This window comes from Pelobates fuscus, chromosome 2 (genome assembly GCF_036172605.1).
Source record: "Pelobates fuscus isolate aPelFus1 chromosome 2, aPelFus1.pri, whole genome shotgun sequence".
Lineage (NCBI taxonomy): Eukaryota > Metazoa > Chordata > Amphibia > Anura > Pelobatidae > Pelobates > Pelobates fuscus.
The window spans coordinates 90,923,032-90,940,174 of NC_086318.1; the positions used below are offsets into that span (position 1 = coordinate 90,923,032).

At 41.3% G+C, this 17,143-nt stretch overlaps 1 protein-coding gene and 1 pseudogene across 2 annotated transcripts in view; one reads left to right on the top strand and one right to left on the bottom strand.

The window, feature by feature from the left end:
• LOC134586710 (putative serine protease K12H4.7) overlaps positions 1-17,143 on the bottom strand; it is a 50,962-nt gene that overhangs the window by 9,194 nt on the left and 24,625 nt on the right. For both annotated transcript variants that reach the window (XM_063442467.1, XM_063442464.1), the window contains exon 5: positions 3,831-3,945. In XM_063442467.1, coding sequence (XP_063298537.1) covers positions 3,831-3,945 — 115 coding nt within the window. The remainder of the gene's footprint in view (positions 1-3,830; positions 3,946-17,143) is intronic.
• Positions 6,182-7,690, top strand: LOC134586711 (26S proteasome non-ATPase regulatory subunit 11-like; annotated as a pseudogene).

Below are 17,143 nucleotides of genomic sequence, written 5' to 3' on the forward strand. Positions count from 1 at the left end.
CAAGGACCAAAAAATACTTTGTAGCAATTTACTACAATTCCTCTTTCAAAGCCAGGTATTGAACAGGCTAAACCAGGGGCTCCCAACCCAGTCCTCAAGCACCCCCTACCAGTCCAGGATTTAGCGATTACCCTGTTTCTAGAGAGTTTTTTCCTCTTCTAAAAACACCTTAGACACAACGGAGTAATGCCCAAGTCCTGGACTGTTAGGAGGTACTTGAGGACTGGGTTGGGAACCACTGGGCTATACCATAAGGGGTGGAAATCTTCTGTAAATGAAAAAGTTTTATCCATTAGTTGGCCATCTTGAATTTCAGCAATTACTTTTCAACTCCAAGCAACGCATTATCATTTATCCCTCCACCCACTTAACTTTTCGTTTGCGTGTTTTTATTCTTTAAACAAGTTCTTTAAAGTGACACTGTAGGTACCCAGACCATTTCAGCTCATTGACGTGGTCTGGGTGCAATGTCCCATGTCCCTTAATCCTGCAATAGTAATAATTGGAGTTGAGAAACTGCAATAATTACCATCCAAGGCTAACTTTACCTCTAGTGGCCGTCTACCATACTGCCACTAGAGGGCTTCCTGGTTTGAAACTGACCTTCGGTCTGTTATCGGACGATGGACGTCTTTACATTCTGCATGCTGCAGCATCAGATTTTTGCAGAAAGGAAAGCATTAAATAACGCTTTCCTATAGGGAAATCCTAATGCGAGCGCGGCCATTGCTGCGCATGTGCATTACGTCTCCCCTGCTGCCTGATGTCAGCGGGGAAGGAGCATGGGCAGGGACTGACCCAGCGCCGAGGGACATCGGCACTGGGTTCAGTTAAGTCACTTATAGGGTTTTAACCCCATCAGCGTCACTGGAGGGCAGCACTGTAGGATTCTATAGTGTCAGGAAAACGGCTTAGACTACAGAATCATTTTAACATTTAATAAAAAGTTACATCTGTGCATATTTGTTATTACTTCTGCAAGTCCTTAGGGGACTCTTTTTGTAGAGAACGCTTGTAGTTATTTCTTTTAGGTTCAATCCCGTATATAGACTTTGCTGGATCATTGGATAGCCTTATGAATGGCTCAAAATTTCGAGCTGTATGTTACTAGCCAAGCCTAAGAGATAAACCTATGCAAAGCTCTACCTACTACGCAATCTCTGAAAATGGCCAGAGTAACAGCACATGTATCAGCAAGGGCTGTAACAGAAGGCTGTAACATAACCTGTGATTTAAAACTACAGTGAACTGTAAGCACCATAACAACTTTGGTGTATATATCAGACCCCTGCGTTTCAACAGCTTATTTGCCATGTAGGAGTTAAATCACGATTTAAACAGCAATAGTCACACCTCCCCTGTATGTAACAGTCTCCCTGCACATTTCATGGAAGGAGAAAGGTTTAATCTTAATTTATTGCAAACGTGTGTTTATAATTTCTTCTCACCTGCTCTGTTAAAGGACTCTCCAGTGCCAGGAAAACATATCCGTTAAAACCCCTTCCGTGACTTTCCTGAACCCAATGTCTCCCGGTACTGGGTCAGGCTCCACCCATGCTCCTACCCCCCCTGCCCCCGACGTCAGCCGGCGGGGGAGACCTAATGCTCAAGCGCAGCAGTGGCCACGCACGCATTCGACCTCCCCATAGGAAAACCTTCAATGCTTTCCTATGGGGATTCCGGCTATGCTGGAGGTCCTCAGAACACAGACGTCCCTCTAGTGGCTGTCTGTAAAAACTGCAATAATTACACTTGCAGGGTTACGGGTAGTGGGATTTGGCACCCAGACCACTACAATGGGCAAAAGTGGTCTGGGTGCCTGGAGTGTCCCTTTAATAGCCTGGTAGAGTTTTCAGTAGCCTCATGTGTGATTAAAGTTCAATTAAAGCAGGAGACAAAAACTTCTAAAGTAAACGCACTACTCTGTCCCATCGGACTGGGACCACTATTATTCAACATTTATACAGGATCTTAAAATAGACATTGAAAGTCATGTGTCACCGTTTGCAGATGACAATACAAGGTAAGGCAATACAATGTGAGCAGGATATTACTTCACTGCAGAGGAATTTAGATAGATTAGAGACTGGGCACTCGGATTACAGATTAAAGATTACATTTAATGTAGATACATGCAAAGTGATGCACTTTTGGGTAAAGAATGCAAAAGCAACCTACACACTAAATGGTACGGAATTAGGGATCACACATGAAATGGATTTTGGAAGGATTATAGACAAACTAGGCAACTATAATCCAATTTAGAACCATGTCACATATTTACACAGACCAATTCCTAAAACGCACATAGTTTATCCCCCCTAAAGCCACAGGACGTTCCATTCCTTCATGCAAAAACTGGGCTTTAACAACGCATGGTAGCATAGAACACAATGTTAATTGCGCACCCCCATACTTATCCAGCACAGCGATCCAATTCGGAGGGACTGCCTGACACCTCTTCCGGGCAATGTGATCGCGAAGGTCCAGAGAATTTAATTTGTAAACCCTATATTTAAATGGAACTTTCCAAAGTTTCCTAAAACATGTACATGGGGAGTACTGTACTCAGGAGACTTCACTGAACACAAATCGGAGGGTTTAAAAACGGTAAAACTTGGCACGACAATATCAGCGAAAGTGCGGTTTGGGTATAAAAAATGCAAAAAATAAAAATGAATGCTAACTATGGTCAGAGTTTGTAACTAAGTGGCTACTAAAAAAGACTGGACATACCCTATACTGAATACCCTGGGATACCCATTTTTGCAAATGGTGTGCAATGATTGTGGTAATTCTTATTGCTTTTTTGATGTGAAATGAAAGCCCCGTTTCTCCTGAACACAATGGTCTATAATAAGTGTGGGTGCACTTGGTATGAAAGAGGTAAATTATGGTTGAAAAGACATAGCTCAAATTCTAGGTTTTGTTTTGATCTGAACTTCTACAAATTGTCTCCGTCCTTCAGGGGTTAAAGACATCATACTGTGAGTATTATTGCTGTGGAGCGTGGTTATACTCTTCGACACAACCACAATATGAAGCACCTAGAATAGAGAGACGTTGGGATAGAAAAAAAAAAAAAAAAAAAAAAGGGGGAGATAGGGGATTGAGCCCAAAATATGGACTGTCCATCCTAAATAGACAGTTGTGAAGTAAGGAGGAAAAAAAAAAAAAAAAACTATTTATCACCTAACAGGTAGTGCGAGTTCCTCTTCTCGCAACCACAGGACTAATCATCTTCTGGCAATTGGGGAACTTTATGGTGGGGCTATAAAGCACTTGTTTATCCTTATATATATGTGCATGCGTTTGTAAGCTTTATAAACAAACAAATTAAAACTTTTTTTATTATGTGTATGATAATACATTTATTGTGCCATGATCTTTTCATTTATTCCTGCATTATAATCTCCACTGATATGCTGATGGTAATGATCTGTGGTATGTATTGATTTACCGGCATGAGATTTATTGTAAACTCATTTGAGCAGGGCCTTGTTCATCTCTTTTTCTGTTACATTATGTATGTTAATTACATGTCAAATAACCCAATTTTATCATTGTAAGGCTCTTTGAAATATGTTGGCACTATATAAATGCCAACAACAACAAAGTCTTTATACTTGTACACATACATCATCGCGCAAAAAGGTGTTGGAACTTAAAATAGAATAATCAATTCTTCTACCGGTACCAAACACCGCTTAGTTGGTTAAGGTATCTCTGTAGAACCTTTCTAAATTCAGCTCTCTCACCAGTCAATACGTGGCGTTACAGTTTATTATGATAATGGCAAAATTTCAGAGACACACAAGAGATTACCATACCTCAAATTCCCTATTGTCATTGTTGTACTGGACAATATCCATAATGAATTCAGCAATTGTTTCAAGGAAGAAGGTGTTGTCCATTATGGAGTTTATCTCAAGCATCACACAGAGTCTAAAAGAATAAAAAATTATAAAATAAAAAAAAAAATAAAAAAGAAGAAGAAGTGATTTTTGAAGTACAGTATTACTGCTACAGCAGAGTAATCAAATACAATACGTATCCAGGTTAAACTCTTGTGGAGTCCCAGAGGTTTAAAAAGACCCTGTCCCTATGTTATAAACAAAGATAAATATCTCAAGGATCAGTTGAGGAATGCATGATCCTATTTTCATAAATTTAACAGCCCTCGGAGAACCATTCGAGACACTGACCAGATTTGAGGGACGGTGGATTATTTGTTGCCTTACCCCAGGAGGCCTCTCTTTCCATCTCTTCATTTGCATAATTTTTCCCTTATACTGCTCTTTTTCCTCTTGTTACTCATCATCTTTTTAATATAGAGTTACATTTTTTGCAGAATTGTTTGCTGTGGTCATTTTGTCTACGCACTAGATTTTATTAGCCATTGAGTCACAAATCCAGAGCCATACCAATTTCAATTTGACCCCATATAATACAATATACATAAGGGACAAAAATAAATACAAATTAAAGAAATAAGTTTAGTTTCAAAATCTAATCTAATCTGCACAGTATTATTACATGCTGTCTAGGAGACATCACATTTTTAAACCTACTAACAGTGACTTGCTACTTCCAAGTTATTCACGAAAGTGGAAACTGTCTGGAATGGAAGATGTTTTTTTAAAATTCAAGGCCAAAAAAAGTTTAACTAGAAGCATAGCGGACTTTGAAAATATTTACAGTTCTGCTATTTTGGCCTTAAATTTGAAATTCACTTTGAATTGCCAACTATTTTCATTTTAGCACATCACCATGAAGGTTACCGTATATACTCGAGTATAAGACGAGTTTTTCAGCACATTTTTTGTGCTGAAAAACCCCAACTCGTCTTATACTTGAGTCACTGTCTGTATTATGGCAATTTGCATTGCCATAATAAAGACAGGGGGCTGTGGGGGCTGCAGAGCGGTTACTTACCTCTCCTGCAGCTCCTTTCTCCTCCGCGCCGGTCCGTTCAGCACCTCGGTCAGCTCCCAGTGTAAGTCTCGCGAGAGCCGCGGGGTCATAGTGCGGCCGAGACTTACACTGGGAGCTGCACGGACCGGCGCAGAGTAGAAGGGAGCTGACAGGAGCGGTAAGTAAACTCTCAGCCAGCCTCACTTCCCCCCCCCCCCCCACTGAACTACCATTGCCACTGGACCACCAGGGAAGGAGAGCCCCCCTCCCTGCCATGTATCAAGCATGGAGGGGGGACGAAAAAAAAAAAATATTATTAATAAAAAATCCAATAATAATTTTAAAAAATTAATATAACAAAAAAAACTATTAATATTAAAATAATAATTAAAAAAAATAATAAAAATGCCCACCCCCCACCAAGGCTCTGCATCACACACACACACACACACACACACACTGCACTCACACACACACAGCATATAAATATTCAATTAATGTAAAAATTTTTAGGATCTAATTTTATTTAGAAATTTACCAGTAGCTGCTGCATTTCCCACCCTAGTCTTATACTCAAGTCAATACGTTTTCTTGGGTTTTTTTGGGTAAAATTAGGGGCCTCGGCTTATACTCGAGTATATACGGTATATTATCAATGCTCTTCTAAACACGTGACACAACAGGAATGCACAAGACAAGTCATTCCTTGATGCCAACCGATACCATAAGACAGCACAGGTCTGGCTGCTCTCTATGGCTGAGCAACCAAAAGAACTCAAATCAATTTGTGGGATCATCCAGTAAACCCAAATGTGAAATTATGGGCAGCTGGCAGGTACTGCACTATGGGGGAAAAAAAATAAAAAATTCAGGTCAAAGCGACCGTGCACGCATGCATGAAATGCTCTAAGCCATTTTCCATTCTTCCTTATTTATCGTCTTCTTTGACATTCGTTATTTAGCTTAATTAATATACTACTTTCCTATGTACTGTATAAAAGGCCTACATCTAGATGCTGGGAAGGAAGTAACCCAGGAGATGTGGACAGAATGTTGGCACATGTGATCTATATATCCATAATTGCAAATACAATTTTTTTTCTTTTTATTTCAGACCGGAAAGGTGTGACCATAGAATGTCCACGATTGTCTCCTTGTAATTGTCTAGAAGCTGCAGTAGATCATTGACACAGACATGTTTTGGAGCTAGCTTTAATTGGCTGGATGGCACAGTTAATCAACACAACTTTAGATCCTGCCGGTGCAGGGATAGGGAAAGATGGCGACCGCTGCTGTGATAGAGTTCCAGAGAGCGCAAGAAATGGTGGTGACGGACAAGGCGGTGAGCATAGATATCCTGCAGTCTATAGTGAAGCGAGACATCCAGGAAAGCGATGAAGAAGCCTTGCGTGTTAAGGAGCAAAGCATTTTGGAGTTGGGAGGGCTTCTTGCCAAGACTGGACAGGCCGCAGAACTCTGTGGTCTCTTGAAATATGTACGCCCATTTCTTAATTCTATCAGCAAGGCAAAAGCAGCCCGGCTTGTGCGATCCCTTTTGGACTTGTTCCTAGACATGGAAGCAGCAACTGGCCAGGAGGTGGAGCTGTGCTTAGAATGTATTGAATGGGCCAAGGCAGAGAAGCGGACCTTCCTGCGCCAGGCACTAGAGGCTCGGCTTGTATCCCTTTACTTTGATACTAAACGTTACCAGGAGGCATTGCAGTTAGGTTCACAACTGCTCAGTGAACTAAAAAAGATGGATGACAAAGCTCTTTTGGTGGAAGTTCAGCTACTGGAGAGCAAGACCGACCATGCCCTTAGCAACTTACCCAAAGCCCGAGCTGCACTGACATCAGCCCGTACCACGGCCAACGCCATTTATTGCCCGCCAAAGTTGCAAGCTGCCCTGGACATGCAGTCAGGCATAATCCACGCAGCAGAGGAGAAGGACTGGAAAACGGCTTACTCCTATTTCTATGAGGCCTTTGAGGGGTATGATTCCATAGACAGCCCAAGAGCTATGACAGCCTTGAAGTACATGCTGCTGTGTAAGATCATGTTGAATACGCCTGAAGATGTGCAAACCCTAGTGAGCGGGAAGCTAGCACTGCGTTATGCTGGGCGGCAGACAGAAGCACTGAAGAGTGTGGCACAAGCCGTTCACTCGCCAACTTTGAGAAGGCATTGACAGATTATAAAGCAGAGTTAAGGGAGGATCCTATAAATCGCTACACATCTGGCCAAAATTGTATGATAATTTACTGGAACAGAACCTCATCCGGGTGATTGAACCTTTCTCCAGAGTACAGATTGATCACATATCAAACTGTCAAAGCCTGAAGTAGAACGCAAACTCTCTCAGATGATTTTAGACAAGAAATTTCACGGCATTCTTGACCAAGGAGAAGGTGTCCTAATAATTTTTGACGAGCCACCAGTAGATAAAACATATGAGGCTGCTTTAGAGACCATCAAGAACATGAGCAAAGTGGTGGATTCTCTCTACAACAAGGCCAAGAAACTCACATAGGCCCTGGACTCATCAGCCATTGAAAATTCTGAGCAGCAGGAGCAACAGACACCTCTTCTCATGCGGGATGGTGGATCGGGGCAGAGGGGCACTGCGGGGAATCCTTTTATTTTTTTTATCATCCCTCCTAATACATTTTGTTTTCACTGTAAAAAAAAAAAAAAAAATCCTCTGCACCATTTTATCAGTGGCTGCAAGTCTGCAACATTAATTACTGGGGCCCTTACCTGTTTCTGGGGCTATATATATATATATATATATATTTCTACTGAGTGAGCAAACTCACATTGTGGGATGGGTTGTAGTAATTAACACTTGTTTGTTTTATAGGGATTTTTTTGTGTACTTACCTAAAGCGGAGAGATGGGGTGGTGGGGTTCCTATGAACTGGCCTGTGTTCCCAGGCAAATACGATACCAGTGTTCCCAAATTCTTAATTTTTGTCTCACGGTTTCAAAACACAGCCAACTCCAATTGAATTCTCATATCTGGGTATGGAAGGAGTGCAAGGGCCAAGGATCTGCTTCATGGAACCCCTACTTTTAAAAAATTAATTGGGATGGCTGCTTACAGGGATATATGTCTATATATAGCTATATATAAATATATATTTCTGCCCCCGCCAACCTATCTAAATTATGCCCCTTTCCTGCCGATGCCCAGTTAATATTTGGGTCTTGCTATCCCATGAAGGGTGCACAATTTCCACCAAGCTGAAACCAGAGTATATCTGATGTTCAGATGTGTTCCAATAAAGGTATTTTTATTTTTTTTTTGCCCTTTTCTCTTTTTGAAGTATACAAAAGGTGTTTGTGTTGGCCTGTCTTGCTTTGTGGACTCAGCTCGCACTAGATGTGTTACAACAACTTACTGCATTGTCCCTGTTAGGGTTCATTGCGAATGAGCATCAATATTCAAAACGGATGACAATCTTTTTGTAGCTTTTTCAAACACAGCAACAAAGGAAAAGTAATTATTATTGAGATACAAAAAAACAAAAAAAAAAAAAAAACACATGGATGAAGAATGACCAGATCTTTCTTTTAAATAAAGGAGCCCATAGAAAATGTAATAAATAAATAAATAAAAACTTTAGATCCTGCCACAAGTTCTATTCCTAGCATGGTCAGCTCAGCCTTTCATCCTCCAGAGCTTCAAATTGATAAATAGATTAAATTTACAGATAAAATAAAAACAACTTCATTTACAGTTCTGGATTTGGAATGATCATTACTAGCACACAAGAAAAATCATAAAGAACACAGAGAATGCAAATTTTTGTTCTCTTAGTCATTGTCGCAGCAGTGAATCAGTGTCCCTGCCAGCTGCAAATTGGTATACAGGACAGCATCCGCAAACCACAACAAAACAGAAAAGCAACATTATTCACTGCTCTATGAAATTTTTTTTTATATTACAATATATATATATATCTATATCTATCTATCGATATCATTACATTAGCTTTCTAAGAGGGAAGGGAAATGTCAAGAGACAAGCTTGGAAAAGGTATTTTGTTCCCCCAAAGGCTATAAGAAGGATTCAACATCTTGCATACGATAATGAAAAATATATTTACAATATAGCAATTATAGGAATGCAGAGGATATTTTATTTTAAAACCATATATACATTTTTTTGTTCCTATAATAGTGCCAAAAAATATAAACAGCATTTCCACAAAACTATAGCTCCATCAATCGATGCTCCCAGTGCTCACCAAGGGCTCCAAGCACTCTTCCGGACACCATAAGCACTGCAGACCTCACAAACCGCCGCAGCTTGAGTGGGGTCTCGCTGTCCTCCACCCACCTTGGACCCAAGACCAGGATCCAGCTTCCAGTGGGTGAACCTCTCCTCCAAAAAGAGCGTAGCTGTGAAGCTCTTACAAGAGCTAGTGGTTATAGCTTGTATAGAAGGTCCCTACAAACATGAGGCCTTTCATGAGAATCCCCATGCAAGGGGTACGCCCACATGGACCTTGTTGGGGACTCCAACACAGACACAGACCAATAAGAATAGTGATTAACTGCACGACACTCCCATATCAAACATACAATCCCTCCTCTCTTCCTGGGAGATAATGGAGTCAGATACTGTCTCAATTCAATTATCTCCAGGCCGGTCTACTTCAGGGATTCGAAATACAGTTCGAAATACCGATCTTAGCCATTCGTGGATAATGTCATTACGTGTCTCTTGTTTGTGAGTTTCTTTTTACCGAACGCCGTTTGACTCCCATTCGAATAGCCGAACATCCATGAAAGGTAAAGTTTATCAGTGTTCGCGCGGTCGAGCGTCCGATTCGAGTTCCAATTTACTTTTAACATTAAACGAAATTAACTCGCTTGTGTTCCTAGTTCATTTAATAAAGCCACAAAGAAAATAGCGCTGTTGTATCCTGTTCTTTTAAAGGAACACTCCAAGCACCATAACCACTACAGCATACTATAGTGTTTATGATACCAGGATTGCCCTAGCATCTGCTGCCCATTGTAGGGAGTCAAATAGTTTGGAACTTTTTACCTGGAAGAGCAAAAAAACACTATCTTAGCTAATCCAAGCAGTGCTGGTATTACCTAATAAGCCATATGCCAGTCATAGAACACCAAGTTTTGTTTTTTGTTGCAGGCTGAAAGGGGCAGCTGCTTTGAGCCCCCCGGGAAGAACTGGGCTTGGGGAAGCTGCCCCTTTTTCCCTGCATTAAATATGGCCCTGAGTGTTATATTCAAAATAACCTTATGAACAAAGACAAGGTCTGGCAGGCCAGTGCTGTAATGGCTTCGCTATTAAACATGTGGTCGCCGCCATTAACATTGTCTTGCGCTTTTTGTAATGACCATGCAACTTCCTAAACCTCCACTTCCTCTGTAAAAAACGGTTATATTTAAGTTATACAGTTTACCTTATAAATAAAAAAGAAACTGGCTACCAAACACAGTTTTAGAACCATATTTCCTGGTTATTTAAAGGACCACAATAGGCACCCAGCTCAATTAAGTGGTCTGGGTGCCAGGTCCCTCTAGTTTTAACCCTGCAGCTGAAAACCTAGCAGTTTCTGAGAAACTGCTATGTTTCACTGAGGGTTAATCCAGCCTCTAGTGGCTGTCTCACTGACAGCCGCTAGAGGCGCTTCCACAATTCTCACTGTGAAAATCAGTGAGAAGACGCTGGACGTCCATAGGAAGGCAGTGTATAATGCATTTAATATGGGCTGCTTGAATGCGTGCGCAGCTCATGCGCACTCTGAGCTGACGTCGGCAGAGGGAGGAGAGTTCCCCAGCGCAGAGGGAGTCCGGCGCTGGAGAAAGGCAAGTGGCTGAAGGGGTTTTAACCCCTTCATCCCAGCGAGAGGGGGGACCTAATGACCCTATAGTGCCAGGAAAACAAGTATGTAGGAGAGCACTCCTTTAACCCCTTAAGGACCAAACTTCTGGAATAAAAGGGAATCATGACATGTCACACATGTCATGTGTCCTTAAGGGGTTAAGCATATCCAGCAATAAAATTAGATTTATGCTACTCCCCATTGCATACTTACATCTGATGTCACAATTTATTTCAAGGCATTTTCCTTCCTAGTCTAGAGAAGAGAATCTATTGCCTACTACGTGCAGTGTTCTGCGTTCCAGTCTGGATTAGTAATTAGAACTCCTGTTCTCCTGACTAATGTGGTCAGTGATTTTATAAAGCCAAAAATCATGCCGTCTCACCAATTACACAAGCTTGTCTCAAACTCTAGTTTGAAAATAATTTACCACAAACTAGCGAAAAGTTTAAACAGAAGGAAATTTTTTTAAAAATGTGCAAAAAATATATATTTTTAAAAATAATAAAAAGTTGAAGTAGTAAGTTACATGGTAGTGTTTAGAAATGTGGTTAAAGAGCATTACAAATAGATTTGCCAGATTCACGGTGTTTCCTGGAAATATAACAAGTTGTTGCTCGTTACATAGAATTCGGTCGCTACACATATGGGCATGAATGAAGAATCCTTCAGAATGTGAGTTCTGTAGATTGTTGGTCAGCACTCTATATTATACCCCATCACATTTCTTAGGGAATATTAAGAATGTAAAATTTAGACACCATAAGCACGACAGTGGTTATGGTGCCAGGAGTACCCTGGCGCCATCCCATCATAAGTGGTCAGTTTAAGTACAGTTTGACAACTTACCGGTGTCACTTTAGGCAGCCACAGCCTCTGCTTCCAGTCTTCTACTTTAGGAGAACCCAGTGAGCTCAATAGAGCTAACCAGGGCCATGACGGACGATGTGCACAGAGTGAATGCAGTCCTGGAGTAACAATGCTTTATTCTAATGAGACATTCGACTTCTCTGGCTGCAGAAGACCAGATGCAGTGAGCACCTGGGGGATTTAGGTAATCTGTCAAATCATGGCACGGAAGCAGAGGGACACTATGTAGTGTTAGGAATACAGTTTTGTATTAAGTCCCATTTGATTTGCATTTGTCTTGTTTTATATTTTTTTGGTATATTAAAAAACTTCCCAAGCTCTGAGAAAGTGAAGTTAAACGTCACAAAGCACATAAGGCATAGTATCGGTACCAATGCCTTATTGGCTTCGTGGGACACACGCAGGACCCTCACTTATCTCCATACATCACTCTTCATACAGTACCCGTGTAAGACAGATAGGTGTATTGGGGTAGCATCCCAAAACAGGCAAACATAGCGCTTGTATTTAAACACTTATTCAGGGATGAAGTCAGCCAGTGGCGTGGAGAGAGGCGTCGGAAGCTTTGTCAAGTGTTGAATTTCCAGTAAGTTTAACTTTTTTTGGTATTATGGGTGGGTTCCTATGGGAACGCATTGGATTGGCTGATGAAAATCTTAACCAAGGGGGTGGAGCAAGACGCGAAAAGATCTGCGCTGTGCAAGTGTGTGTAAGTCACCTTTTTACTGCAGGGAGAGCGGGCCAGTTAACTAAACGACACTATTACTGCTATAGTGTCAGAATACACGTTTGTGTATTTCTACACAGAAATGCACACCCTTTACATATGAATCCCATGTGTACATTTACAATTGGGTCCACTTCAATATTTTATATTGAATATACATTAAACAAAAATCAAAACACAAACCTTATCCAGTTATGTAACAGATATGTCTGCTTTCACTTTATAGTTTAAACAAATAGTGAGTAAACTGAATTAAGCAACATCACATTCATTAATCGCACTGACTGGACGGTCTGTTCTACACAAAAATAAATCCATATTTGCAGTTTGGCTATTTCATGACAGCATTTCCAGCCTGCGTGTAACTCATTTGATGAGAAAATTATGTGTCAGGTACAGCTGTTTTGAGAAGAGTTTAAAAGCATAACAGCCATTTAACACCTCATGAAATGAGGTCTGGTATTTATTTTGTCAATACGCAGGTTTACTGTTATGATGGGGGCAGGATAAAAAATAAATAAATTACTGAGGGATCTGTATTGCTAGTCACCCGTGAATGCCTGTAAGCCATTACTGACATTTAGAGAGACATGACTCATGCTAGGTGAGCCCTGGGAAGATCCCACGACTGGAGACACCAAGTCTAAACTAGCAATATAATTTCAATTTAAAGACCACATTGAAAATTCTTAAAAAAAACCAACAAGAAAAACACGGACGACAAGAGTCCTTTGACATCATATACTATGATGCATCTAGGTTTGGACAGATCCCAAAAACAAATGCATTTCTACCTCTGCAATAACCCTTAAAAGAAGACAACCAGCCAGCTTGATATCTTTGTATATAAAATACTACACATTTCAAAGCATTAGTGATACCGGAGAAACTGACGGAAGCCAAGCACAGAGAGATGGACACAGGTTTCTTCAGGAAGGAAGAGATTCTTTATTGGATCACCGATCGGGACTCAGAGGGACTAGCGTCACCAAAATACAGCAAAGTCTGAGTACTGAATACATAGAGTACATTCCTTATATAGCACTGTAGCTCCTCCCACAATTAACTACACCCACACATACCCTTAACCTATTTAATAAATAGAGTCTAAACTCATCCATCCGGTCTAACCACGTGGCTCATCTGATACAAAGGAGAGGGACGCGTAATTCCAGTTCTTACATTCCTGCACCTGGTCAGTACAGTGATCACAGTATCTTAGCTACGTGTAATTAACTAACTGATACTACAAACACATATACATACATATGCCTTGTGGCAATCTTAGCCTGCTAAACTTGTATTTTACTGGAATTACATCACATTCCCCCCTTTGATGCCTCTGATATTTCACAATTACTTGAGGCATCACTTAACCTTGGTTTGCATATACCTCAGGTTACCATGAACCAGACCAGACTTATCTTATGATGTGAATCTTCAACATTCATCTTCTTGCATTGGTTCTCCCTGATCTAGAGCCTTATACTTATATATCGCCATTATCTGTGCAGCAGCCTTCCTCTCTGCTATACTTCCTATCAGGCTTTGCACAGACCTAACTACTAAGGGTATAAGACACGGTAGGAGTAGACACAACAGTAAAATCAGTAGGACTCCACCTACCACTGCCTTAAGCCCTCCAAACCACTCATACCAGCTACCAAACCAACTACTTGGATTGTACCCTTTCCATACCTGAGTAGGCACATGCACTAGTTTAACCATATGGCTAGTAAGCTCAGCTATTGCTTGCCCTTCGTCATCTATTTGAAGACAGCAATTGCTCAGGTTAAACTTCCCACATACACCTCCCTCTACTGCCAAAAGGTAATCCAAGGCTAATCTATTTTGGTACACTGCTGTCCTCATCCTGGTATTATGCTTCGCTAGAAGATTGAGCGCTTGTGATGTCTCATTTGTGATAATCTCAACCACCGCCTGTAATCTTATAATACGGTTGAGCATATAAATAGGGGTTCTATAACCAAAGGTACCATCTTCTGCCCACGTGGCTGGCCCATAATAATCTATGATACGCTGGGGAGGCCATTCATTATCTTCCCAGGTGCCTATCTCTAAGGGTCCCCTTTTCTTCCTATGATTCACATCATACACTTTAACACCTAAAGTCTCACCTGTTTCAATCGGTAACAAGAAGAAGGATGGTTTAAGCATACCCAACACACATGCCCCTTCCCAGTCCTGTGGCAACTCCGAATAGGCTTTCTTACCACAGATCCAGTACAAATTTGCTGGGGCTCTCCAGGTAGATGTGATGGATAAATCAAACCACACATCCTTTAAACTGGCATATCTAGCAAACGGGTTAGATGGTTCTGAGACATTTGAAGCCGACCACCAAGTTGTATTTTTAGTATCATCATCATAAGCTTTTTGCCCTAGACAAGTTAATTCTCCTACAGAAGTATTATACATTATTCCTTTCCTTGCTATGCAAACATAACCTATGATGGAGGTCTTTAATCTCCACTCAGATTTACCTCTAACACTCAAATGATAATCGGCTTGTGTAGATATTAGTTGGTCAACTGCCTCAGAACCGGACATTACCTCCTTTGCTTCCCAAGGCCATTGGTCTCCCATGTTAGTACCTCCACACACATAGCAGTTGGTAACATTAAGACTACCGGCAATACTTTCAGCTAGGTCAATGAACAGGTTTTTAGCGTTATGGGGGATCTTATTATCTATACTCATCTCTTCATAAAAGGAATGGTATACTTGATGAGTCTGGGAGGATACCGTATCAGTCTCTATTCCTATAAACAATAATGTCCCAGGATCTAAACCCGTCCCGTATATCTGAAACCCAAATAAATTTCCATACTTATCTAGGAACTTGTCGGGGTTATTAATAAGTATATGGACTGGGTTGCATTCCATAGACTTACAATAAGGGCTAGTCGGCAACTTAGTCACTATCATGTCTTTATCTACTGTCTGTCCCCAAGTCGCCCACCCCACACAAGACCAATATGGACAAAAGTTATAGTCTTTATTTGGGCATCTAGGACTCACATATTTATTTTTACTACTGGGACAAATATATTTATCATTAGACCCATACGTCCTCTCCCATCTAAGATCCCCACATACATTCCACGGTTTTCTACCACTTGATATCGCCTTACATGCATCAAATAGCAGAACACCCGAAGAATGTACGGATTCTAACACCGTCTTATTAATTAGGGTCCCCTGAGGATCTCCATTCCTGAGAGTCAACCAGATTGTACGAGGTTGATACTCCGGACTGAAGCACTTAGGTTCTCCTACTCCTAAATGGCACACACTATAGTCTATATTTAGGTATCTACATCTTGATACCTCTCCTTTACATTCGTATTGTGAATGCCAAATTAGGGTTTGGGAAATATGGTTACCTGTTCTCGTAGTCTTAATGCATACCTCACAGCTAGGAGTGTCGGTACCTCTACCTTCCTGAATATAAAAACACATATAAATAAACACAATCAAAAGCACATCTTTCGCCGTCATCCTCAGTCTTCGTCCGTGCGATGGAACCTCAGCTTCCAGGATGTGAGGGCTGCAGGGAATGGAGTTCTGCTCGTCTTCACAGGTGTCCCTTCGAGACTTTCCTGGCTTATACACTATGTGTTGGTAAGCGGACAGGCTTTATTATGGCCTTCTCACTCACACCTGTAACAATAAAATTTGTAATCCACAATAATTCCTCGTTACTCCGACTGAGTAGTGCGTTTCAACCGGATCTTGCAGGGATTCTCTGGATCTACTGTAACTTGCCAAGAATCGACTGCTGCTGGTTTAACCCTGGAGTGATGTATCCACGGAGTTACTTCGGCTACTTTTATCGCTGTAGGGGTAGACAAAAGAACAACATAAGGACCTCTCCACTTGGGCCCTAACGGTACATTATTCCACTCTTTAATCCACACTTGGTCTCCTGGATGATAACTATGAACAGGGGGATAAATATTCACAGGTAATCTATCTTGTACCCATTTCTGTACCTCCTCCATAGTCTTACCCAACTCTACAACCTGCTGCCGGGTAATTCCTTCTCCCAACTGACTCAAGTCCCCCCTTAAGTTACCAAGTACGGGAGGTGGTCGCCCATACATGATTTCAAAAGGAGAGAGGTCCATCCTTCTGGTAGGGGTACTGCGGATTCGCAATAAAGCTATGGGTAAGAGAACGTTCCACTTAAGTTGGGTTTCCTGACACATTTTAGCCAACTGGTTCTTTATAGTTCTATTCATTCTCTCTACCTTACCAGAACTCTGGGGTCTATATGCAGTATGAAGCCTCCACTTTATACCAAGCATATGAGTCAGTTGTTGTAGGCACTGATGAACAAAAGCTGGACCATTGTCCGATCCTATAGAACAGGGTAGTCCATATCGGGGTATTATTTCTCGTAGCAGGAATCTTACAACTTCTCCTGCTTTCTCTGTACGAGTAGGACATGCTTCTACCCAGCCTGAATAGGTGCACACAATTACCAGCAGGTAACGATGTCCACCCGATTTAGGCATTACTGTAAAGTCTATTTGTAGATCGGACATGGGGAGTCCCCCCATAAACTGGACTCCTGGTGGCTTTACTGGTCCTTGTCTTGCATTATTCTTAGCACACGTTACACATCTGCGTACAATGGCCTGAGTCAAGTTGGACAATCTTGGTATGTAGAAATGTTTCCTGAGAGATTCTTCAGTACTGTCTCTCCCAGAATGTGTCCCGTTGTGATAATTTTGGACAATTTCTACCG